General features: G+C 37.3%; 1 protein-coding gene across 4 annotated transcripts in view; it reads right to left on the bottom strand.

Moving 5' to 3' along the window:
- TBC1D5 (TBC1 domain family member 5) overlaps positions 1-24,824 on the bottom strand; it is a 328,444-nt gene that overhangs the window by 76,439 nt on the left and 227,181 nt on the right. For all 4 annotated transcript variants that reach the window (XM_030008981.2, XM_030008982.2, XM_030008984.1 and 1 more), the window contains 2 exons: positions 7,738-7,880; positions 1,025-1,131 (listed from right to left, as the gene is read on the bottom strand). In XM_030008981.2, the coding sequence (XP_029864841.1) occupies positions 1,025-1,131; positions 7,738-7,880 (250 nt within the window). The remainder of the gene's footprint in view (positions 1-1,024; positions 1,132-7,737; positions 7,881-24,824) is intronic.

Below are 24,824 nucleotides of genomic sequence, written 5' to 3'. Positions count from 1 at the left end.
AAATCTTTGTGCCTGAGAGGAATGAAGAAAGCAGCTGTAAGGATGCAGATTTCTGCAAAAAACTGATATAGAAACAAAGAGACAATTTTTTTCTTAATCCATAAAAGTGTAAACACTGGTACTGAATGAAATTTTGCAGAAGGCAGTCAGAGTGCAGAAGTGATGAATTTTTCACTTTCAAAGGTGACATGCATCAAGAAGATGAGGGAAATCAGACTTTACACTGGCAGCCTACTAATGGGACATGCACAAAGACAGTTCAAAACCAGCAGCACAAATTCTGCTATCTGCCAAAGATCTGAGTACTGCAAAGATTACTGTGTACAGCTTCATCTCAAACACTTTATCCACTATCCTGTGGATATCTGCCGTATATTATATCCACACATATACACATGCCGTTCTAAAACAGCAAGAGCTTTGCTTTTTTTTAGTATAGATGAGTATATCAGAAACTCTATGCTAGTAATATGTAACATTAAATTTATGAATTTGTACATTTTATTCATGTGCATGTTTTGAGGCTGTAACAGCAGACTCTTGTTTTTAATTGAAAACCATCACATAACTATTATACATTGGGCGGGGTAGTGCTTTAAGGATTAACAGTGATTAATCTGCAGAAATCCCATGAAAAAGGTCTTAGAGATGAAATCGCATGACAATTTCTATACAGCTTACTAGGTTATTATATAAAATATAATGTTTCCCTCAAAAGTATACTTTATTATGAAAGATGTCTGTGCAGAAGACCAAGCAAAGGCATTCTAAAGAGCATAAACATCTGCAGTTACCACAGCTCCTGGATAACTTAAGCAAAATAGTAGGATAGCATTCTTTGAAGAGTAAAGAAACTTGTTTCTACTCTTGGTTACCAACTCTTTCCTTCAGCATTTTTGTCAGGTAAGAAGAAACTTGAAAGTACAGTTTAGTCCCCACAGTGTAGGTTGTTATTAACTTCACAGTATTTAGAACATTTTATTAGAGAGATTTATTCCCTGTATTTACAAAGCCAGCATCTCACCTTTGGATCTCGGAGAAAAAGTGCTCTTAGGATAAGGGAGTGAACATCTCCAATAGGTGGATAATGCATCAGAAGTCCCAAACAGGTCTGATAATTACTTGAAATCACTACAATGAAAATGGGGAAAAAAAAAAAAAAAGTAAAAAAAAAGTGAAATTTTACTATCTTATTTTGGTATTCCAAAACAGCACCTTTTCCAGTAGATTCATCACAGTTCAGATTCAGCTGTCTTTTCCCACCTTAAGTCTCTTAGAACTCAAGCAGTGCTCAGAGTAAAAGAAGATACTGCATAATCAAGCTTCATGACTATGCTTGGTCCAGTATCATTAAGGACAATGCTAAACCTACTACTTACTTTATGTCATAGACATTTACGTTAGCTCCAGATTTAGATGCCTAAATTTAGATCTCTGTAGCTGTGCACCTAAAGCCTGCCTGAGTCAGTGGTGGTCAGGGCAAGTCAGTGGAGCTTGAAGAACTAGTCCTATACTCTGAAATGGACACTGACTTTTCAGACACTCATCTGCAGACACCTAAATTTAAGTACGATAATTTGTGAGATAAAATTTACCTTCGGTCCTGCTTTTATGATAACTTTCCCCGACTCTGACAATTCTTTGCTGAAGTATCTTTTATGTTGTTCTTATGTACATATACATATACATGCCCACACACATATATATACACACATACGTAAAATGATGTCAACAACATCTTTTTTTCTCGTAAATCAGGAAACTATTCATGAAATGTTCAGGAAAAAGGGAAAAGGCTAGATTTTAATCTCATAAACACTTAAAAATATAATATACCATTAACTTTATTAGGATTTTTTACTTATTCAGGAAATTTTCAGCATGCCTTGCTAAGTTTATAATTTTGTTATAATTATACTTGATTTTATCTCTATGTAAGTATACTCTATGGTTCTTTGCTTGTCGTTATCGTATTCTGGTTGTTTTTTTTTTTTTTCCCCCCAAATCAATCTAATTATGAGTGCAATTATTAAAGACATCTTTTCAGGCAGGTCTATGTAAACTACTTCATTTCTTTTGCACCATCTAAATCCAGGCAATCCGTCTGCCACAGCTGTCAAAGCAATGCCTGTTAATGATGCTTATACTCTGCAACATAAAGACAGCCTCCAACAATAGTAATTGTAAATAATTTAACAAACTTTACTATTCTGAGAACTTTAGCTGTAGTAACAAATACTTTTAATTAATCAGGCCTCTACACCAGAAAGGATCATTGCAAATACAAAATTATTTTGAATGAATAAAACGCAAAATAAAGGACTGTTTTGTGGATAGAAAGATTTAAATGTTTTATTTTTTTTCTTTCATGTGAATAAGCCTCATATCCTCCTGCACCTTTCCTCCCTTAACAAGAGGATTATGGGGAAAAGATGCAGGACTGGGCAAAATGAATAATTATAATCTGTGTAGGGAACCACTTTATCATCTTCATTTCCGTTGCTGATCCGACAGCTTGTAATTTCATACATCTGCTTTCATTTGTAAAGCACTCACTTATCCTACTCATTCTTTATCTGTTCTGCCTGTTCTTTTTCCTACCCTTTGTTTTTCTTGTTCATATTCAGGTACCTGTTTTTTCTTCTTGAAGTCACAAAGCTGGCATAATGAACACAATACAATGGTCTCCGTCAGAGTTCTTTCAGAGGAGTATAATATGAGCACCACATAGTACATACCCAATCAAACTCTCATACGTAAATCAAATTTAAGATACTGTTCTGCAGTTATGATCATGATGCCTTTTTACCAGAGCAAATAAAAATACTGAAAATTGATAGTAAATTCTAAATACTTTTATAAATGATAGGCAGTAAGACCAATGCATTTCTCGTTTGAACGATCAGTATGTGTTCTATTCAGTAATGTAAAATGGATTAAAATTATCCTTTCTTTGTTTTTCTGGAAGAGTTCTTTGCTGTCTCACAGATCTAGAGAAAAGTAAATATTAAAAAAGCTAATTTATTTTAATGGTGCAGACTTGACCCCTGACAAAAAAATTGTGTTTTCAACCACATTTACTCTAATTATTAGGTTTTTTTATATGTATAATAGTGAAGCAATTGAATAATGGAAAAAAAAAAAAATCAAACTGTTGGGCAATGACCTGTGTCCCATCTGATCCCTAAAAGTTAAATTTTAAAATGAAACCTTACCATCCAAAGAAAGTTAAAAGAACTCCAACACTTAAATGAGGAAGGCCTGCTAACTTTTATATTTATTTTATCTTTAGGGTTTTCCCCACATATTCAGCTGTCCCCTTTCCATGTAGAAATCTTTACAGAAGAGAACACTGTTGCCAGTGCTCTATTTGCTGAGGAACCTCGGGTTAAAAGGATTACTTTGCTGAAACACCTCTTGGTACCCTTTTGTTTCAGAGTGATCTGTATGCTGCCCATGAGCCGGCAATGTGCGCTCGCAGCCCAGAAAGCCAGCTGTATCCTGGGCTGCATCAAAAGCAGCGTGGCCAGCAGGTCCAGGGAGGGGATTCTCCCCCTCTACTCCACTCTGGTGAGACCCCACCTGGAGTACTGCGTCCAGCTCTGGAGCCCTCAGCACACAACGCACATGGACCTGATGGAGCGAGTCCAGAGGAGGGCCGTGAAGATGATCAGAGGGCTGGAGCACCTCCTCTATGAAGACAGGCTGAGACGGTTGGGGTTGTTCAGCCTGGAGAAGAGAAGGCTCTGGGGAGACCTTATTGTGGCCTTTAAATATATTAAGGGGCCCATAACAAAGACAGAGAGAGACTTTTCACCAGGGCTTGTAGTGACAGGACAAAGGGTAATGGTTTTAAACTGAAAGAGGGTAGATTTAGATCGGACGTAAGGAAGAAATTTTTTAGGAAGACAGTGGTGAAGCACTGGAACAGGTTGCCCAGAGTTGTGGATGCTCCATGCCTGGAAGTGTTGAAGGATGGGGCTTTGAGCCACATGATCTAGTGGAAGGTGTCCCTGCCCATGGCAGGGGATTGAACTAGATGATCCTTGAAGGTCCCTTCCAACGCAAACCATTCTACGATTCTTGTCTCTTCAGGACAAAATGTATAATACTATCCAACAGAGTGGCAGTTTTCTTAAAAATGATAGAGAAAATAGCAGTAAAGCAAAACAAACACCCCTTCTCTGAATATGCATGTCGGAGTTAAAAGGATTTCTAAGAATCAACTGTAGGATAAAGTTTCTGGAAGGAGATTCTCTGCAATACAAATTTATCCAGTCTCAGCAGTAGCTGGATGGTGCTGAAGTTTAATGGTGAAATATCCTACACTGTGGCCAGCTGCCTTGTAATAAGCTTGGTGCTTCTGTACCGGTGCTTTTCCTTCACTAATTGGCTTGGCAAGAGTCACATCTGGATCCAACTTCTATTGTGAACAACAAGTTCTCACTTCTTCAAAGAATGCTATTGGTATTTCTAGGGAAAGGAGTAGAGAAACTCCTCTACGTAGAGAAAGCAATCTTACTGCCTTTTGATTAATATTTGTTATGCAGTGCGCAGAGGAACATCAAATTGCTTTCTCCCTTCTGCTTTAGATGAGATGACTTTTCTCTGTTGGTCCAATAAGCATTCCTGGATGCAAGCAGCAATAATAGTGGTGGAAAACATGTAAACTAACTGTACTTGTCCTCAACAAAGTCCTAATTTTCTGTGACATGTCATTTCTTAAGAGTTTAATGTTTGATGCCACCACTTGTATCCTGATGGCTTCCTAACCCAGGAAGCCTACTTCCTAACCTACTTCCCCCTGCTGCTTTACACATGGCTGTATTCTCTTTAGTAGGCCTTAAACTAAGTTAAACATAGATAATACAAACATCTTGCACTATAAAAAAAATAACAAATCAGCTCCTCTAAGAAAAGGTTGTGGCTCCTTTATTTCCCTCAAAATATTCACAGTGCTTTTAGATAAGAAAAAATATATCCTAACAATGGCCATAGCTAGGCCTCAAGTGGGAACATGATAAAAATATACTTATCTTAACACTCATCAGTCAAAATTAGCTCCTGGTGCAATAATGACAGTTTACTAAGCAAAATATAGACAGGTCTTCCAGGTTTGTTGATTTTTGTCATTCTTGAAGGGAAGGAAAGTATATAAAATGTATATATTTTTGCACTGCACCCTCCCCTCCATTCTGATTTCATCAACAACTGCATATACATCCATATACATCATGCTTCTGGTTTGACACATTTAAAAAAAAAGGTTGTTTTGCATGAATTTTTCCAAAGAAACTAAAAAAAAAAAAAATTTATTAAAACTCACAGATACTTTGGTAAACAACCCTACACTTGGCTTGTGAGGATTATCACTCCACAGATAAAGCTCTGCTTGGATACAGATGTAAAACTGAACAGAGCAGTTTACAGAATGGCTGTGTACGTGATTATGTATCTGTAATCTCTAAAATGTATAAACAATAATCTAATAATCTAAACGTTCCCTTCTCATTAATATATCATTTGACTAACAGAGGATTTCAAAACAATAACAATAAAATAAAAAATATAGCAGAAATAATACTTTCTTAAAATCATGTCCTTGAGAACATCAAAATAAAACACAGGAAAAACCCCATCAATTCCCAAACCAGCAACTTCTCCCCCATCCCCAAATGTGTTGGCATAAAAGAATCTGCATAATTTTTAAACTTTCAAATGCTTTCAGTACTATATTATTATCATTGTTTACATTTGACATTTTTATAACATAATATCTTAGGAGCTCTATTATTATTCCTATTGTTTCAAAGTTTTTAAACTGAAAATTTCCAGACTGTTTCATCACATGTTTTGAGCTAACATTTCCTTTCACCAAATAAAGAGAAGCTTTTAGAAACCTATTTTATTTGAAAATGTTTGTAAAAACATTACAACAGAACTTTGAACTCCATTCAAAGCTCAAATATGAGCAATAAAAAAATGAGGAAAAATGGAAAACTTTTCTCTTACAGACATATAAGAAAAGCTTTCTTTTATCAAATCACTGTGCAAATCACTATCCTTTGAGCTTGACTTTGAAAATATATTCAACTTTACAATACTTATGATTGGGTACTTTGTTTCACCATTGTGTTATGCCTAGAGTAACTAACTAGGTCCAACTGTAGAACAAAAAGTTACTTATTACAGAAACAGTGTATGTATGAAGTATTAGCTGTCCTGATGAGGTGACTTTGCATCTCATTTGGGCAAATGTACTCCACTTTAAAGCTATTTACTACTCTGTTTACTAAGCCTGGGGATTTCAGAAAAAAGAGGGCATCATACAGATGCCTAGAACACATTTTTAGCTCATGTTTTTAGTTACCTCATACCAGTACTTGCACATGAGGACCACAAAGCAAAAGAAAACAATTGCAGAACAACCTTCCCTCCCCAAGAAGAGAGAGGGTGCTTACAAACACAGTTCTAAAGTTTGGTTTTTTTTTTAAAGGGAAACAATGACACAAAATAAAATACTGATGTTAAGAAACAGTTTTACATGCATCTGCATCATATATCTATACCAAAAATTTAAAGATTATTTCAGTTTACTGCACATAAACAAGCCAGATTTAGATTGCAGAACATAATGACCTGGAATCAGATCATCCTGAAACAGCAGCATTAATTTTGAAACCTCTAAACTGAATTAAATGTCCACTTCTTTGAGAGGAATGTAAGGTAGCTCTATATGCTGCATGTTTATTAAAAAGTAATTAAAAAAACCACATGAAGGCAGGCACTGGAACAACAGTACGTGCAAAGTACATGCACGTTATCTTTTTGAGATTGGGCCCTAAAATAGGAACCACAGATGCTGAAAACCTTATGTGTCCGAGAATACAAAATTGTGTCAAATATGTAACCTTGTTATAACCTAAAGCTTACAGATTGTATATAATTAACTCTGAACAGCATGCTATGGAATTCATATATTTAATGACAGACATGCATCTTGCTGCAAGATGCATACTTTCTTGCAGCAAAATTGTATACAGAATTTTTTCAAAATATAATGGGACAAAAATAAATGCCTCAATCATTACATATCTTCCTCTTCCCATTCACAATTATATAAGCTAACAATATTTTTATGATTTCTTGTTTGTCCCAACTGAATGTATTTATTGGTCATCACTAACCCATAAGAATTCACCTTTGCACATATTTCAGGCATACTAAAATAAAATAAAATGATAATTTTTTTAAAATGCCACTCTTGCACAGAATAAACATATTTTGTAATTGTTACTCATCTCTGCATTTACATTTCTTTCAAGATATATCTTCAAAAATTATGAGTCATTGCCTTGTGCATTTTCACATTTCTCACAGCAGAACAGCATAAAAGTATTTCCAGTCTCAAAGGGAGGCTTTACTCAATTCATCAGCTTGGTCAGAAGGTGGAGCTCTATACATACCTGTATCACTTACTGCACATAAAATCCGCAACTGTATATAAAACCAGAGAACTACTCAGAAAACAAACCTGCATTTAACTCCAAGATACAATTTGTTTCATAAATACACCAGACCGTGTCTGATAATAAATGGCTCCTCTCCTAGCGTTTGGAAGGATTTTCAGTATGTTAAAAAATTCACAATGAAATTTAGCATTTCTTAAGTCCTCCTTTTCTTTGGAAAAATAGGTTTGCATTCCTTTTAAAAGAGCGTAAGATACTTGATACTTACAGGCATCTCTAATATATAACAACATGGCTACAAAAATGTAGTCAACTAAATTCAGGGTGATACTGTCAGCAAATAGAGCATCCCAGACAACCAGAAGGTCCTGAAGTGGGAATTCACGGCCAAACAGGAGCCTTACCCATCGCCTGAAAAAAAAAGGAAAAGACATGATTCGTATTTCTCCATTTTGCCAAGTATGGTAAAGTCAGGATACATATCCCAGGATCAGCTACAATCCAAAACATTTTACTAGAAAATTTTGCAAAGCGTGAAGATCTGTCATAACCACTTAACTAACTGTATTCGTGGAAATGTTACTGCATCCACATTAAAGAAGTGATACGCTGCAGACTGTAGAAGTTAAACTGACTAATATTATTACATGGGTGAACTTGACTCAAAGGACAAAACATATCAATCCTATATACTGTATTTTTTGGCATTTAATGTGATAGTGATCTAAGATGAAAGGGAGAAAATGTTACGCAAGAATAGCGTGGAACAGCAAACCAGGAGGGTGAAGCCAGTGGTTTGTTTATGAGAAGCCCCGAAAAGCCCAGTGAAGTGAAAGCCAGTTCAGAGGCAGATGCCGAGCAGCAGTTAAAATGGACGGGGTCACACTTAGTTTGAAGAGGCTTCCTCCCTGTAATCGATGACAGTGTTCGCAGCTCCATGTAAAATATGCTATGGATGCTATTTTGATTAAACCTAATTTAAATCTTTACCAGATTTAGTGATAAATCTGCATGTAGACTATACTGTCAATTCCTGTTCATATCTGTGCTGTTTTCATACCTAGCAAAATGTGAAAATCTGTCTTATTAAACGCACTATTTGCTCGAGGCTGGAAGCTTGAGATGCAGTAGAAGAAAATTTTTTCTGAAGATTTCTTATTTCCAGTTCTGGCTCTTACACTGACTTACCTGCTGACCTCAGGAAAGGCACTTCCCTTTCCTATTCCAGAACAGACCTGGTAGCTTTGTACCTTTTTAGGTAGGATTATCTAAGGTTACATTTGAAACAGCTAAAAATAGTTAGTAACATTAATCCTGAAATAGTTATTACAAAATGGACTTAAAAATAATGAATTACATTTTTAGCGTGGATATGCAAATTACTATGCATGTGGAATCTGTTTATTCAGTGGCAAGAAAAGATTGATTGCAAATTTCTGCTAAGCATATTAAGTCATTCTTTAAAACTCACAAAAATTTCTAAAAAGGCAACTAGAAATTTCATCAAGATTAGTTTCACTTCTAAGAACTGATGTTTAACCACTTTTGTCCCAGAACTCATTGTTGGTTTAAGGCATCTGGGTTTTTTTTCGTGACTCCAGTAATAAAAGTTCATTTCTAGACAAATGAATTCCAACACGTCAGTCAAGCACAAGCTTTTAAGATAGCAACAACCTGTACAAGAAGACTGTCTTACAAAAGAAATTTAAAGGGACTGTTTTGCGAGTCAAGGTTTTGTTCACTTGTTTGTTTGTAAACTTTTATTCCCCCCGCCACTGGAACCATATTATAATCTGCAGAAACATCCATGTTACAGAGTCAGAGATCACTACACAGAATTTTTTCCCTTGCAAGACATGTTCCCTTTTAAAAGTGAAAATACGTAGTTTCAAAAGACAGCATCATCTCATCCTTGTATTAAACATTTATGTTCTAAGATCTTTTAACTTTTTATGTTAGTGTAGTAATTATAAAAGTCACAATATTAGTTACGACAAAACACAAACTCTATGTATTTCCCTCTCTGATCAAACCCCTTCCCTATGAGGACTTATTTTCAGGCCTCAGAAAGAGAAGTCAGACGAACTGTTAACACAGAAGTAAGGCTTAGCTAGTGCATTTAATACCACGTCTGTTCTATCGAAGGGATTTTACCATGTAGTGGCACATTACCCTACAGTGCCTAGCCCACAGGAGACTATTATCCTATGGTGACACAAATATTACCCAAACTCTGCGTGAAGCCTATTACTTGCATTAACAACCCCTCCCACCTGTAAAACCGCAACTTTCAAGTTAGTTACACAAACTGTTAGGCAAGAAATTTCAGCTAAGCTTCAAGCATTTGAGCTGACTTTGCTTGCAACTACCCAAATCTCATTCAGAAGCCTTGCTAAAAGTCTAATACACTCTAAGGGAAAAAATACACCATGGTGTAATGGGATTTGTTATTAGTCTTTTATTAGAAATCTCTTTTGCTTCTTTACTACTTCATTATGCAGTGTTAATCGTTTGTAGATGCAGGTTTATTCTGCTCAAGCAGAAGTCATTCCTTTTTTCCTCCTGCTTTTATATTTTCTCCTGGGAAAATTAAAACTCAGTCCCCAGAGGTATCACGTTTCACAGATGTAGTCTGCTGAAGAACAACTGGACTTCCTTTTGCAACTGTAATATTACTGTTAATTATTTGAACCTTCCTGTCTTAAAGGGAGCAAGCAATTCATACTGTTGTAAATGCATATATACTAACTGCTCTCTTATTTTCTTCGGCAGCATTTAGCCCATAGCATCTATAAACCAAGGACCCTATTGCCTATGAACCATGCTGCCATATGGCAGGACTCCACTCAGCTTTTGTATTCATAAAAAGGGATCTTAATTCCTTAAAGTAAGTGTCCACGCTGAAAAGCTGTCTTTCAAACTAACACATTTTTATTGCTTTTACAAATATTTGCAGAGAATTTAAGACACACTTAATAATTGCATTGGACATGATAAACCTTTTTTTTTTTTTTTTGAGATGGCTGTCTCTGGTTTAATTATTGTTCTGTCCTGTTAATCTTGCCTTACATCTGTTACACCTGCAGACTGCGAGGCTCACAATAGTATACCTTTTATCACATGCAGTAATACAATAATTCATATTTTACCAGGCACACTTAGCAATTAAAATCTACAAAAAAAAAATACAGATTCTTTAAAGCCATAATACACCAAGGTACTACTACCTACATTGTAGAATACGTAACTGTATCTTCCACTTATGATTCCTATATAATTAAACCAATATTCTCAAGAGATCAGTAATTTCTAGCAATAGATAATGATTCATTAATGACCTTACAATATAGGGAAAGCAAGAGAAAACTGTGCTCTAGTAAAGCCATTAAATAAGGCAATGATCCAGCCTTACCAGTTTTAACTAAACCCACAACCATTTTGACTGAGATTTACAGGATAATTCTGCAAGCATCAATAAAATTAACTCATGTTATTTGTTACATACATTTAGCTGGTTATCTTCTCTGTCTTCTTGGAAGGCAGACAATTTTTAAAAAAAAATTAAATAAGCCTAAGAAATGGTTACAGACGAGGTGATGCAAACAGCTTAGGAATATGAGGACAAAACAACACAGTGAAATCAGAAAGAATAAGAAAAACTGTAATGCCAGGAAAGAGAAAGCATGAGTCTGAAGCTACTTCCATATCTAGGACCTACAACTTGTCAACAAGTTGCCTAAAAATTCTACTGTAAGAGCCTGTTTTCAGCCATTTATACTTTTGCTAAACTCAATCTTCAGCACAATTTCCACTTCAAGCATCTGCTCAAGACTTGATTTTTTTATTCACTGATACTATTCATTAGAACAAGGTTAAAAAAATTCTGCTCGTGCTTAACTTATTTTGTCCCCAGGCATTTCATTAAGAAGGTCTAGAATCAAAACAACAAGGTCTCTGGTATTTCCTTTTTGCTGTGTATATTAAAAAAATGCCCAAATTTGGTAATTCCTTGGTTGGCCTAAACACAGCAGGGTGCAGGTTTCCACTGAGTCTGTTCTGTTTCCCTGTCTTTCACCCCAGCTGCACCCTCCTTCCTGCATGGGAAATGGCAAAGGTGCATATCATCCACCTGCAATGGCTAGTGCTGCGTAGTGGATGTGGTGGCAGAGGATGCTGTTCATCTAGTTTCCAGTGCTTGCAAGACTCAGTAGTGGGAGTCTTCCAGGGAAATGGAGGGTCAGTAGGATTTTGCAGGATGTCATTGCATTCTCAGTGCAAGTTTTGCTGCTTTTTTTAAAATAAGAAAATTATTTAAATGGACTGTAACTATTGAAAAGAACACCATCTTATCAAAACTAAGCACTTGGAAGCTGAGAAATGCCAAAATTAACATCAGTTGTTTACTGACTGAGAAAATGATATGTAAGCTCTGTCTCTTTAAACTCTGTCATGAATTATGTTCAAGCAAACATTTGTAGCCGGTGCAATTTACTATGTAAAGTCATGGTCAATAATTTAGGAGAAAGGGTAGACAGACTTGAGCTGTGATCTGCTTGTTCAAAAATGAGATATGGAAAAAGGATGAGGAGCGACATTTGTATAACACTTTCAAAAGAACTTAAAGCTATACGGAAGAGAATTAAATAGTTCAATGCCAGGCAGTAAGCGCTACTCTGGGCAGACTTCGTGTCTGCACTACAATTTCAGACGTCCATGTTTCTAACCTATGGGCAGAGGGTGGGCTGCAGTTGAAGAAGGCTGTGTATCTCCGTGGCTATACTTCTGCAGAGGTACCCAGCAGCAGGCAGGGCTAACACGGGGGCTACCTCTCCCACAGCAGCACCCGTCAACACTCACATGGATGAGAAGGAAGAGCAAAGATAGAAAAGCACCCTCCAAAGAAGACATTTGACACCAGAAGCTCTCCCAGATTTGGTAGTTGCCGGAAGCAATCGGAGGGGAGACGGGCAATTGCAATCAGAGGATGTGTAAGGTAGTTTACTTTCTGTTAATGACATGAAGGAGACCAATCAAGACAAGCTTTAGCAACATTTCAGCTTAGACTTGTTACACAGTCCATTTCTCCAGTGTTCTGTCTCCTTTCTTAATAAATCTTGTTTTTATTAAGACTCCCATGGCTTTATACAGTTCAGGGATTTTGTACGAAATGTCCTTAAGAGATTAATAAAACCTTCAAATCATACAAGACAGCAAAGGAAACATGCCCAAAGTATAATCACAACTTCTTCTTTCAGCTGCTCTTCTACAAGGGGCTTGTGGAAGGGCAGTACTGCTCTTGGTGCACAAGAAACTCTTAATGATCACAGATGAGAAGAAAGGCAAAAAAGCTAAGTGTAGTGATCAACAAAATGACATTTCTAAAATAAACAAAACCTTATTAAAAACCAATATTTTGTCAGAACAGAGAGAAACATGTGAAATCCCAATAAAGCCAAAAAAACTGGTATAAGAAGTTATGTGGGAAGCTCAGCAGACTTTGAGGGATTTACAGAAATTTCTGATGTGTTGGATCTAAACGTTGAGAATTTTACACATAGCATACCCTCATATACACACCACCCATAAAGGATGTACAGTGAGATATTGTTACAGCATATGTTCCATTTTTTGCCTTAATCTACTTAACTTGTGAGGGGAATGAAAACAGACATCTTGCGAGAAGATGTGTTTACTTCATCCGTAAATTCAAATGTTAATTCTGGATTTATTAGATAAAATTATGTGGCCTTTGTCATTTGAGAAGGCAGACAAGATGATCAGATTTTCCTTAGGCTGTAAAACATTTAAATATTATAGAATTCTACCACATTGTCTCCAGCAGTGTATGCTGATTGTACAAAAGTGTGTTTGATAAGGAGGTGTGCTGGTTTTGGCTGGGATAGAGTTAATTTTCTTCAGAGTGGCTAGTATGGGCTATGTTTTGGATTTGTGCTGAAAACAGTGTTGATAACACAGGGATGTTTTCGTTGCTGCTGAGCAGGGCTTACACAGAGCCAAGGTCTTTTCTGCTCCTCACCCCACCCCACCAGCGAGGAGGCTGGGGGGGCACAAGAAGTTGGGAGGGGACACAGCTGGGACAGCTGACCCCAGCCGACCACAGGGATATCCCAGACCATATGGCGTCATGCTCAGCATGTACAGCTGGGGGAAGAAGAAGGAAGGGGGGAACGTTGGGAAGGATGGCCTTTGTCTTCCCAAGTAACCGTTAGGCGTGATGGAGCCCTGCTTTCCTGGAGATGGCTGAACACCTGCCTGCCCATGGGAAGTGGTGAATGAATTCCTTGTTCTGCTTCGCTTGCGTGCACAGCTTTTGCTTTACCTATTAAGCTGTCTTTATCTCAACCCGTGAGTGTTCTCACTTTTACCCTTCTGATTCTCTCCCCCATCCCACTGTGAGGGAGGTCAGCGAGTGGCTGCGTGGGGCTTGGTTGCCGGCTGGGGTTAAACCATGACAGGAGGGAAAAAGTGTGTGCCAACATCTAAAAAAATCATTCAGCTTCTCCTTAGACTTAGAGATAATAGAAAGTATATAAAAAAGATTCTTCTTACATGTGCACATACACCAGCCTTATCCGTATAAGTAATTTCAGGTTTGTATGTAGACTACTATTCTGCCAGGGAACGACATACACGCTTTGGTGTGACCGTGATCTAGGTGGGATTGTCCTGTCCTGCACTCCCATGTGGGGTGTTCATTTCATCCACGTTCTCCAGTACTGGCTGCATGAAGATTTGGTGGATCATTGCACCAAATGCATGAATCATGGCTCTGATGTTGGGCGGATACAAGGTAGGTTATTGTTGGGTTTTTTTCTGGTTCAAATTCTGTTTGGTTTGTGTTGACATCCATTAATTTTTTGTTTTACATAGTTATATTAAAAAATACTCAACTTTAAAAACCATTATAAGATCCACAGGCTTTCTGCTCCACAGCTTAGACACTGGGGTCTTACGCAAAGATGAAAACTACAGTGTTTGAAAACAATTCCAGTAAAAACGAAACTACACATTTACATTATGGATTAAATGGGTTTCAAACTCTACCACAGGTTTTCCCATCAGAAAATAAGTATTTAAAATTGAATAATACTGATAACAAACACTCATTTATTAATATAAATCTACTCAAATGTAGGCTAAGTGATGAACAAGAATACTGTACATAGTTTACTTTGCTGCCTTCTTTCCATTGGGGAAAAAGGTTTTGATTTGTCCTACTGAAACTTCCTGCTGCTCTACATATCCTGAAAATTTTTTATAGTAATTACCTTATCAAACACAGACTAGCACATCTCTTTGAAATGAATACCTTTAATTTTATTTTTATAAATAAATGACATGCGCATCTAATTGTTATGTGGATTATTTCCTCTCCCATTTGGTTTCTTCAAGTTTACTGGCAAGATTACTCAGTTTTGCATTTAAGAAAAATTCTTTCCACTTTTGGAAGACTCTATGCATTTCCTTATTAAAGAAGGTTTGTCTTTCTAAAAAATAAATTCTTAATAACTATCTCCCCCTCCTTACTTTAATGTACCCTTCTTTGCAAAAGCACTTACTGCTGTCTTGAGCCAGACCAACTCTAATATACGCACTTGCAGGAATGCACTTAATGAAAAAGGTGCCATTGCATCTTCATAGCAGTAATGTTTAATATTTTTAAAAATGTTCTACAATAAAACTATTGAACCTGTTAGCCTGCTTTGGGTAGGTTTCTGTTCCAGTTCTTAACTAACTTTAGGCACCTGTTTTGGCATTGGTGCTGCCCTTGGTGTCAGATTTTCCGTGGCTACCACTGTCACCTACTGCTGCTCCCCACCTACAGCCAACTTCTTGGGTGGTACCAACAACTACAGCTGGGAGCCTTGGACATGCTCACCAGAAGTGGTGGTGCTCCTGCTATAGGGAAGATAATTTTCCTTCATGTTCTTGCTATGGTTTTGGTCCCCGAGGTAGTTCTAGCTTGTTGTACTATTTTAAGGGTTGGTAGTTGTACTTTCATGTTCTTCTGAATTTGTTTTGAAGTTGTTTCATGAAAGTTTATGGGAATCCACTTAATGCTGACAACAGTGATGTATTTTGCTCCTTCATGCAGCTGTTGCAAAGTGTACATTTCGCTCCCACTTCAGCCTGCTGTAGTATACACCCCAACGATAAGGAACTTTCTTTAAAAAAACTTTTACAAAGAGCATTACTGGTAACCAAACTCACTAAAACCTTCCCCTGATTTTAAAACTCTGCTCAACATTTCTACTCTAATCTATAACCAGGGTACCTGGTTATGCAAGACATGGAAAAGGCTGAAGTACTGACTGCCTTCTTCACCTCAGTCTTTACTAGCAAGACTGGCTTTCAGGACTTCCAGGTCCCAGAGACAGAGGAAAAGGCTGGAGCAAGGAAGGTGTACCCTTGGTGGAAGAGGATCAGGTCAGGGAATACTTAAGCAAACTGGACATACAGAAGTTCATGGGACATGAATCGGATGCATCCATGAATGCTGAGGGAGCTGGTGGATGTCATTGCAAGGCTACTCTCAATAATCTTTGATCAGTCATGGTGATTGGGAGAATGTCCAAAGATTGGAGGAAAGCAAATGTCACTCCTGTCTTCAAGCAGGTTAAGAAAGATCCAGGGAACAGCCCAGTCAGCCTCACCTTGACCCCTGTGAAGATGATGGAGCAGCTAATCCTGGAAACCATTTCCAGGCATACGAAGGACAAGATAATCATCAGGAGTGGTCAGCCTGGCTTCACCAAGGGGAAGACAAATGATACATGAATTCATACCAGCAAAAAGGCATGTAAAATATACACCAAAAGATCACCACAAGCTGTTCTCCCCTTCCACAATAACCTCATAAACAAAAATAAAACCCCTGCAATGACAAGTAGACCACTGGAGAAACTTGCCTAAAGATGTGGTGGTTTCCCATACTTGAATCTTTAAATTCTGATCAGATGTTATTACAAAATTCTGGAGCGATATCATGTAAGATTGGATCTGATTCAGTGATTATTTGATAAAGTCATTTGATAAAGTCCTATAACAGCAGGAATTCAGAATAATTAAACTTATAAACCTGTATGATCTTGGGTTACTGTTCTGATTTTGCAATTTATGTGATTGATCTTCGTAATGTAAAACTCCAGTAATATGACTGGCTGAAAAAAGCTCTTAACATGCATGTAATTGGTTCACCTTTTCTTTACCTAATGGGTCAACTTGCTTTTGACTTTCTTGTCTGAGAGAATTCTAGTCTTTCTGCATATTCAAATGTTTTTTAACCTAGTAGTTTTATTTGCAGGCTTTGCCAATGGTTCTCACAACAAATTTGCAATAGTCTATTTCTGGAAAAGCTTGAATCTAAATTTATTTGTAACAGTAACTATGGACTAACACATTGTAAGACACAATGACTGTTTTCATTACCAGTGCTGATCTCCATCAGTTTTAGCTTGCTGTACTGGCTTGGTTAGATTACAGACACTTCCACTTTCCATTTCATCCTTCTAACATTTTCAGAGGCTATTTTGGTTTTTACATACTACAAGACTATAAGCTTATGGAATAGGAAAGAGTAAAAAAAAGCCAACCCTCTCTCATTAGTCTGTTCAACTGATTTGAAAACGGATTTTATTAGTATCAGCAAGAAGTCTGCAACTGGCTTTTCCGTAACACTAAAAACTTCAAAAACAGAGCTAAGAACCTGAATGTGTTTAGAAGAGAAAACAGAAACAAGATTCCCAATTTTTCAGCAGCAAAGATGGGAAAAACTGAACCTTTAGGTTGAAATTTATATTGTTGATGTAACTCTTAAGTGATCAGAGACTTGCACTAAATGTAGCCTTTAATTTAAAGAAACTCTCTGCAGTGGGAGAAAACTACACTGTTCAGTTTCTTTTCCATTCCTCCTAAACATTAGAAGTTAAAATACTTCAATTTTAGTATTTCTCATACACAACACTTTATAAAGGCTTAGTAATTAACAGCTATTACAAGCATTGTATTGACGTTGCTAGCCTGTGTTTGCAGTAAATATGACATCCAGTTACTGGGCTATAACAATTTACTGACCATTCATTACTGTGAAGAGTGGATAAAACTGTTGTACTCCAGTAGTTACCTAGGGAAAGAATGATCATAATGAAACATCTAACATAGTTTCAGCCATTGATGAATTTTTTAAAGGACAGAAGCTCTAGACATTTGTCAAGATTTTTTAAAAATGTGCTTTAAGTTGACAACAAATATCACAGATCAAAGCTGAGGCACCCATTTTTTCAATGTTGGCCAAAATACAGAGGTAACAACATGAAGGGTCCAGCTGTTATACCATGACTCATTTAGAAATTATCTGGGCTAAACTGTGCTTTTATTCAAAGGAAAAAGACTGAAGAATATTGCTGTGTTTCTGCAAAACAACTAAATTTAAACAGCTAAGGCAATACTCAAATATAAAAAGCAAGGTTCAGTGTGATAAAATTATGGGGATAAACCAGAAGGACTAGAGGGGACTGCTACGTTCTACTGGAAAAAAAGTGTTTGAAGTCAATGGTACACACCCCTTAAGTGCAAGCAGTACGGGACTTCATCTCCGACACATATCTAAAACCCTAATTTTATGATGAATATCTGCACTCATGAGATAAAAACGTAAGAACTTGAAGGTGTGCCTACTGAATTCTTACTGCTCTTTGCAATTAAAACCTACAGTCCTAAATACTGATGATGCATGTGCATTTTGTTTTCAAAATCATTGCAGAGTAGCAAAAACATTTTCTTTTTTTTAACAAAAATAATTACAGGTGAATGATTTTAAACACTGTTTGCTGCAATAAACCTATTGAAACAAAAGAGGCACTTCTAAATTAGTGAAGTTCCTACTGATATCAGCTATTAGCAATTAGGAACTCCACCCCCCCAACTTTTCCATCTTTAAACAGCAATGATTAAATTTGGTTTTAAAGTGGAGAAATTATATTAGAAAAACAACTCTCAGGGTTGCAATTAAAGCACAGTTCTTAAGATGATAAAATAAATTTGCTAATAGCTTTATCCATTGACTCAAGATGCACGCAGTAGGTTTAAAAGATACAATGATCCCTTTGTACAATCTCTCTTTAGAAGAGGAACCTATAACATTTTACTGTCCCATGTTGTTATATCTTCTACAGAGTTACGACATTTCTCTGTAGAATCCACTTGGACAAGACTTAATAAAAAAGACATGTATTTTAAAATAAAAAGAAGAGAGATAATTTTGTTAATAGCTCTAAAGTAAACAAATAAGTACTGATAAAATATTATGAAGTTTATATTCTATCTTGAGACTTCCCCATCACAATTAAATAAAATGCCTTTTCTGTCCATAAAAAACTGAAATCTACAATTGAACCATCTTTCTGTTACTCCGTATTGAAATGTTAAAACAAAGGAACTTTTTTCTGGTATGCTAAAGAAAACATATTAAAAATTTCAGGAGATTTAACTTTTTTTTTTTTTTTTTAATTCTTCAGAAGCTATCTGCCTACGTCCAGCAATGGAACTGCTACTGGAAAACACACTGTATTCAAACCAACAAGGCAACATGCCTGTTGTGACTGTACCACTAGCTTACCAAATCCATGTTAGTCTTTTTTTCCTTTCTAATCCCATTTCTCCACCACAGGTGTTTTCTGGTGTTACAGAGAATTCAGTTGATAACGAAGACAGTTTTAGGTTTTCATAGTAAAATTAAGGATGACAATAAATCAAAGAATATGCATTATCAAGTAAAATGGTAACTTTAAGCTAATTAAATTATGTATCAGATCGCCTCCTTTATCTCATAAAACTGCATAAATATACGTCAAACATATCTGAAGTAAAAGGACATGGCCTTTACAAAGTGATAATCTTTTAGTTGGGCTTAAAGCATAAGAAAATGAAATTGTGATACTTTGATATGAAGAAAACAAAAAAACCTTATTAAGCTATTTGGCAGCCATGCTCAGAATAAAACAGGCACCAGTAGTGAAGACTTTATTAACATCCACAAAATCTTACTATACATACCTTTTGCAGAAGCCTTATTTTAGTGTTTGGGAAAATTCCTGCTAATTATGCTGAATACAAACACAGGTAAAACTAGACCACGGCAGATAAATAAATTCCTTGCCAATAAACTGGTAAGAAAAATGCGTAGAGATAATAGAACACCTAAAGAGATGCAAAAACCCACTACAGAGATACTAGGGAAAATATCATTTTCTATGCATCCAGGACTTTGGGCATCTTCCATGAATGACTGGAGCACCCAACTTTACAGCAGCTCTGCAGAGGAAGGAACTCTACTTGAAATTCCCTGTTTGGAGCTGCCGCCCACAGGGGCCAGACCACCTCCACAGCAGCCCTCAGTGGGGAGAGAATCTTGGCTTTCTGTATTCCTTTTCATCACAGTATAGCAGACTTACTTCAGAGATGCTTCCCCCTTGAGAGTCAAAATTAAACAGCAATAAACCTAAAATGGACAGAATTCCTACCTACCACCTGAACTGGGGGCTTATTTCTGCAAACATCTTTGTAATTAAGTATATAACATTTCAAAATCTCTTTGTGGCTCTCCACTCCAGAGAAGAAATTTATTTATTTTTTAAAATGAGGAGAGAAGATTTATATCATCACTGAATTCAATACTACATCTATTGTACGCCCTAAAACTAAATTAAGAAGCTGTTCAGAGGCCATACATGCAGCAGTCCATTTCAATCTATTAGTCTGGCTAAATGCCTTCATACATCCAGCAAAGGGAGTCATCATCATCAATCTGCCAGTTTCAGTGACCAGTCAACTACATGTTGATTCATGCACCGAGGAAACACATGCGTTTCTTCCGTGCTGTCGTACTGCTAAACGTAAGAATCAAGTGAGGCCGTTCCAATAGGTAGCACTCAAAACGATGATTTAGCTGCTTAGCGTAAATAACAGTGTTAGAACCACCACTTTATTTATAACCTTAGTTCAAAGGCAGAATATGTTTTGGAGCCCAATTCCATTATTGAGCAGGGTAAGGCAAATAAGAGTTAACTTCTTTTGCCTGTTAAGTTAACTGCACTATTGTTATCCAGAGTCTTGCTTTCATTTAAACTGTTAAGCAAAAAAATGCACAGTTGGAAGTTGTTTTATCCTTTCGCTATATACTTAAAAAAAGTTGTTTTACATATTAGTTACAAGAATAGGAACTTCAACTTTTGTGAAACAAAGTGCCTATGACTGGTGAAGTTTTGAGTTGTGTAGCAGCAGCCTTATGGGAATACCGCATCTTTTCAGAAACGCACAGGGGCTTAGTGGTCTCATTTAGCTACCGATGTGCCCCTGCAGAAGCCCTGCTAGCAATAAAATACTCTGGTGGCAAACAGCTAATTCATTAATTAACCACAGTATTTGCTGGAAAGGAAAGCACTAAACAACGCTGCACAGAAAGTGCAATTGCGGTTGTTCCAGGTCCCTGTCTGCAGTATGTGCGGCAGAGGCAAGCAATGCCTATGCTGTTTCTAATTATTCCAATTATCATGGCACACTATGAAAACTTGATTAATAACACTGAAGATATTGTTGTGGCAATTAGCCATATGGTTGTGGGACTTTATTCTGTCACGATTTAGCCATTAGCATCTACTTATGTTTGTCAGAACAGAGCATCCGTGACAAGTTGGAGTTCCGCTCACCTTGCCGAGTCCCCGGTGAGCAACACCAGAGAAATGTTTATTCCTGGGAGCCCCGCGCTTGAGTAAATTTTTCATGTGGCATCCGGTCTGACTGGGGACAAATGTCAAGTAGCTTAATGCGACGACCCATCAAGCCTGGCTCTTTCTGCAAAAGGTACCTTGTGAACGGCTTGTCAAGGCAGACTTCTTTCAGGGGAGATCTGACCAGTAAAATTAGTGTCAAATGTCTTGTATTCAATGTTTTCAACAGTTAACCGTTCAGACAGCATGCACCTACCCTTATTTAGACGTGCTGAAATGCTCTATTATGATTTTATACACCTATGAGTTACATATTACTGTGTGCTTGAAACGTATATCTCCAAGGAGAGGGATCATGGGACAGCACTACCATCAGGTTGGTCAGCTGAACTGACAGCTACATGAGCTGACAATTTTTATGAGCCATCTTTTTAAAACACAAAGTATATATTAAAAAACAACGTTTATTTTAATTGTTCTTTCTTTTCATTTTGTGGTCAGAATAACTGCTCATCTCTAAAAGTTCTCTCTAAGACACAAGTGAAACCTTTAAAAAATTCATTAATAACTGAAGGCTGCCTTTTTTTTCCTTCTGAAAGCATAGCAGTAGTCTTACCGCTACTCTAACATTTCTTGCAAATCAGCTAACGCAAATGTGTTTATATTGGCACATCACTCAAAATCAAAATGTTTGCAATCAAAGACAACTCCAAACTTAACTAGTTGTCCACAGTTAGGAATCAACAAGTTAGTCCTTATTAAAAGGAGTAGGAAGCACTAAAGAATTAGCATCTTGCTGCACAGGAATGTCACACATACAACTGATGAAATTGTGCTTACCTCTTTTGGATATGAGAGGAGGAAGCAATCACCCAAGTTTGTGGAAATGACAGTAAAATGACACAACATAAGTTTTTAAGAAGCACAGAACTTTAAGAAAGCCCACAGTATTGTAGAAATTCACTGGCTACTGTTAAAAAGAACAAGAACCGCTATTTTTCATCTGTTTTTCCAATACCTCTACCTCTATCCTAACAGTAGCTTTCCTTTTATAGTCACTATCTTCCATCTGTATAGATCTTTCACACACTGTGAGGAGACAGATACATCGTTTAAAACCACAGAAGTAATTGTAAGGAAATAAAAATAGACAGAGGACTCTGAGCAGGTGTAGTATTTTTAACTAAATTTAACTCGTTATTTAATGACAAGAATTTTAGTTGACAAGATATCTGGGCATAAAATTTGCTGACAAATGTCCATGTAAGAACAAAAATGATGTACACGCCTCAGCTCACTACTAATTGGGATGTATCAGCAAAATAAAGTTATCAGCAGAAAGGAGGGACTGGATCTGCTTCTCATCAGACATACCAACTTTTAATGGAGAGCTAGTTCTAAGGCTGAAAAAAAAATCAGTAAAACTTTTTTTCCATTTATGCCCTTTTGATTGAGATGATCAAGTTTGTTTTTAAATAACAGTGTTTCTGGAAAATTATACACCGACTGTCCTAGAAATCCCATCTGTGCACATAGACATTCATATGTGGAGGGGGATCGGGTGTAAAGGAGGTAAATAATTCAAAGAGGGAAGCAAGGAGAGAAATAAATACTAAGCAGGAAAGAAGGAAGAGATGAAGGATAGACAAGAGGGAACAGAAGATTTAGCTGGAAGGGAAGTATCAGTGAGGATTTTTTTCATAGGAGCTGTGGAGCACAAGACGGATGACCGAAGGGGTAATTTGTGTGCAGTGTGGGTGCTGGGCTCAGCCCTAAGCCTATGCAATGGATTCAGCTTTCTCCTTATCCATAGCGGTTGCTGGTAGGAGGTGACAGCAGCAGCATATGGCCTTGCTTAAAGCTGAACTTACTGTTCTCACCAAAGGGGTCTGCAGGACTCTCCCCCCGCCCACCACACGGCTTCTGAGATAGAGAGAAGACCCTGCAGCTGGAGACGTAACCCTGCAGAGGGAGCAGAACCGCCGCTTTCCTGGGCTGTGTTCTGCTCTTTGCCATGCTGGAAATCTGCTTTCTACCTTGCAGGCCATTGCAAGAATACAACTGTGATTGAAATGAAATGAATAATGAGACTGCAGACTATATGATCTGACGGTTAAGATGATGTATCTGTTTTCTACTTGTCATCCAACTGCAAATTTTGGACATAGTATAGTTGAATATATGCTACATTTTCAGCTAGTACAATATTTAGAACAAACTAGGGGGATGAAGAGGAGTTAAAAACTATGCTATCCACATCCAAGGTCAAATCATACCCATGCCTGAAATATGGACAGATCAGATGAGACCATAATCATTCCTCCTTGGCCAAAGTAGTTGTCTGCTAAATCTCTCTGCTACAAAGCAGCTCTGTCCTAGGAAAAGATTTTGGCATGTGCAGCAAGGCAATGTGGGATAGGAAACGTGAGAGTTTGGGTTGTCCTGAGAGATGGGTACACAGTCATTGCCACACACATTTGGGACCTGTCATATGGGCACCAGAAGTACAAGTCTTACAGCAAGCCATGCTTTAAACAAGTCTCATGTCCCAACTCCAGCCTATGTTGTAGAGAGACAGTGGGGGCTGTTTCTTCTCCATTTCTATCTTATTTATACAGGATTAAGTATTTTCAGGAACTTTTTGCTACATATACGTGGGTTTCTGATTATCCTTGCCCTGCAAAACTTGGCTGGAACTTCTAGACCCTATTTTTGTCTGCTGATTCACTGTTTTAGATTAACTTATTTTTAAATATGGACCAAAACCAGACACAATGAAAAATATGGCAGGTTTTACAGTGCTCTCTACCTCAAACAGGTGCTCCATGTCAGAAATCCAAGAAGTACTTTTTATTTGTTTCTTACCAACCTGAAGTATTCCTCCAGCAAAGAATTCAAGTTCCAATTTTCTGTATGCTTCTCAGAAATTTCAGGGTAGAAAAAGGACACTAAAAATCCCTCTCCGCCTCTCTGGCAGAAAATCTGTTGCATACTTACACATTTGAAATTACAGATATCTCAAAATGACACTGATTTGAATTCTATTGTCCTCTTTATACCTTGATCTGTTTCCTTAAAACTGTATTTTAACTTACTTTTAAAGAGAAGTACCTTTTTCTGAACATACCACTTTCCAATGCTAATGTGAGACGTGCACAAGGGACGTTTCAGAATTGTTTTTAGGCAGCTTGAAAATGGACCTGACATCCTAATCCTCTGGCATTTCCTACAACTGGCAAATGCAGATGGGGAAAGTGTCAGTCTGATGGGATAGAGGTGAACGCCTGTTTCATCAGAGGCATTTCCATGAATGCAGGTAGGCTCTTCTGCAGGCTGCTCCCTAGCTTTTAGAGAAATAGAGATATGGGGAGGGATGTGATCAGATACAGGATAAATGATCCCTAAGGGGAGGTATGAAAAAGAAAGGGCTGGAGGCTAGCCATGTCTAAGGGCTAATTTATCTGACCATACTCTTCCATGCTCCAGCAAAACAATGCCACAATGTACCCGAAGGGTGAGAAGCCAGAAACGTGCCTGGTGTTGCATCTTGTCTAGTGGAGCCAAATGCATTTGTCTGTTAAACCAACAGATCAACCCAGGCAGCGCA

This window comes from Aquila chrysaetos, chromosome 3 (assembly GCF_900496995.4).
Source record: "Aquila chrysaetos chrysaetos chromosome 3, bAquChr1.4, whole genome shotgun sequence".
Lineage (NCBI taxonomy): Eukaryota > Metazoa > Chordata > Aves > Accipitriformes > Accipitridae > Aquila > Aquila chrysaetos.
This window is presented reverse-complemented; position numbering and strand designations above follow the sequence as displayed.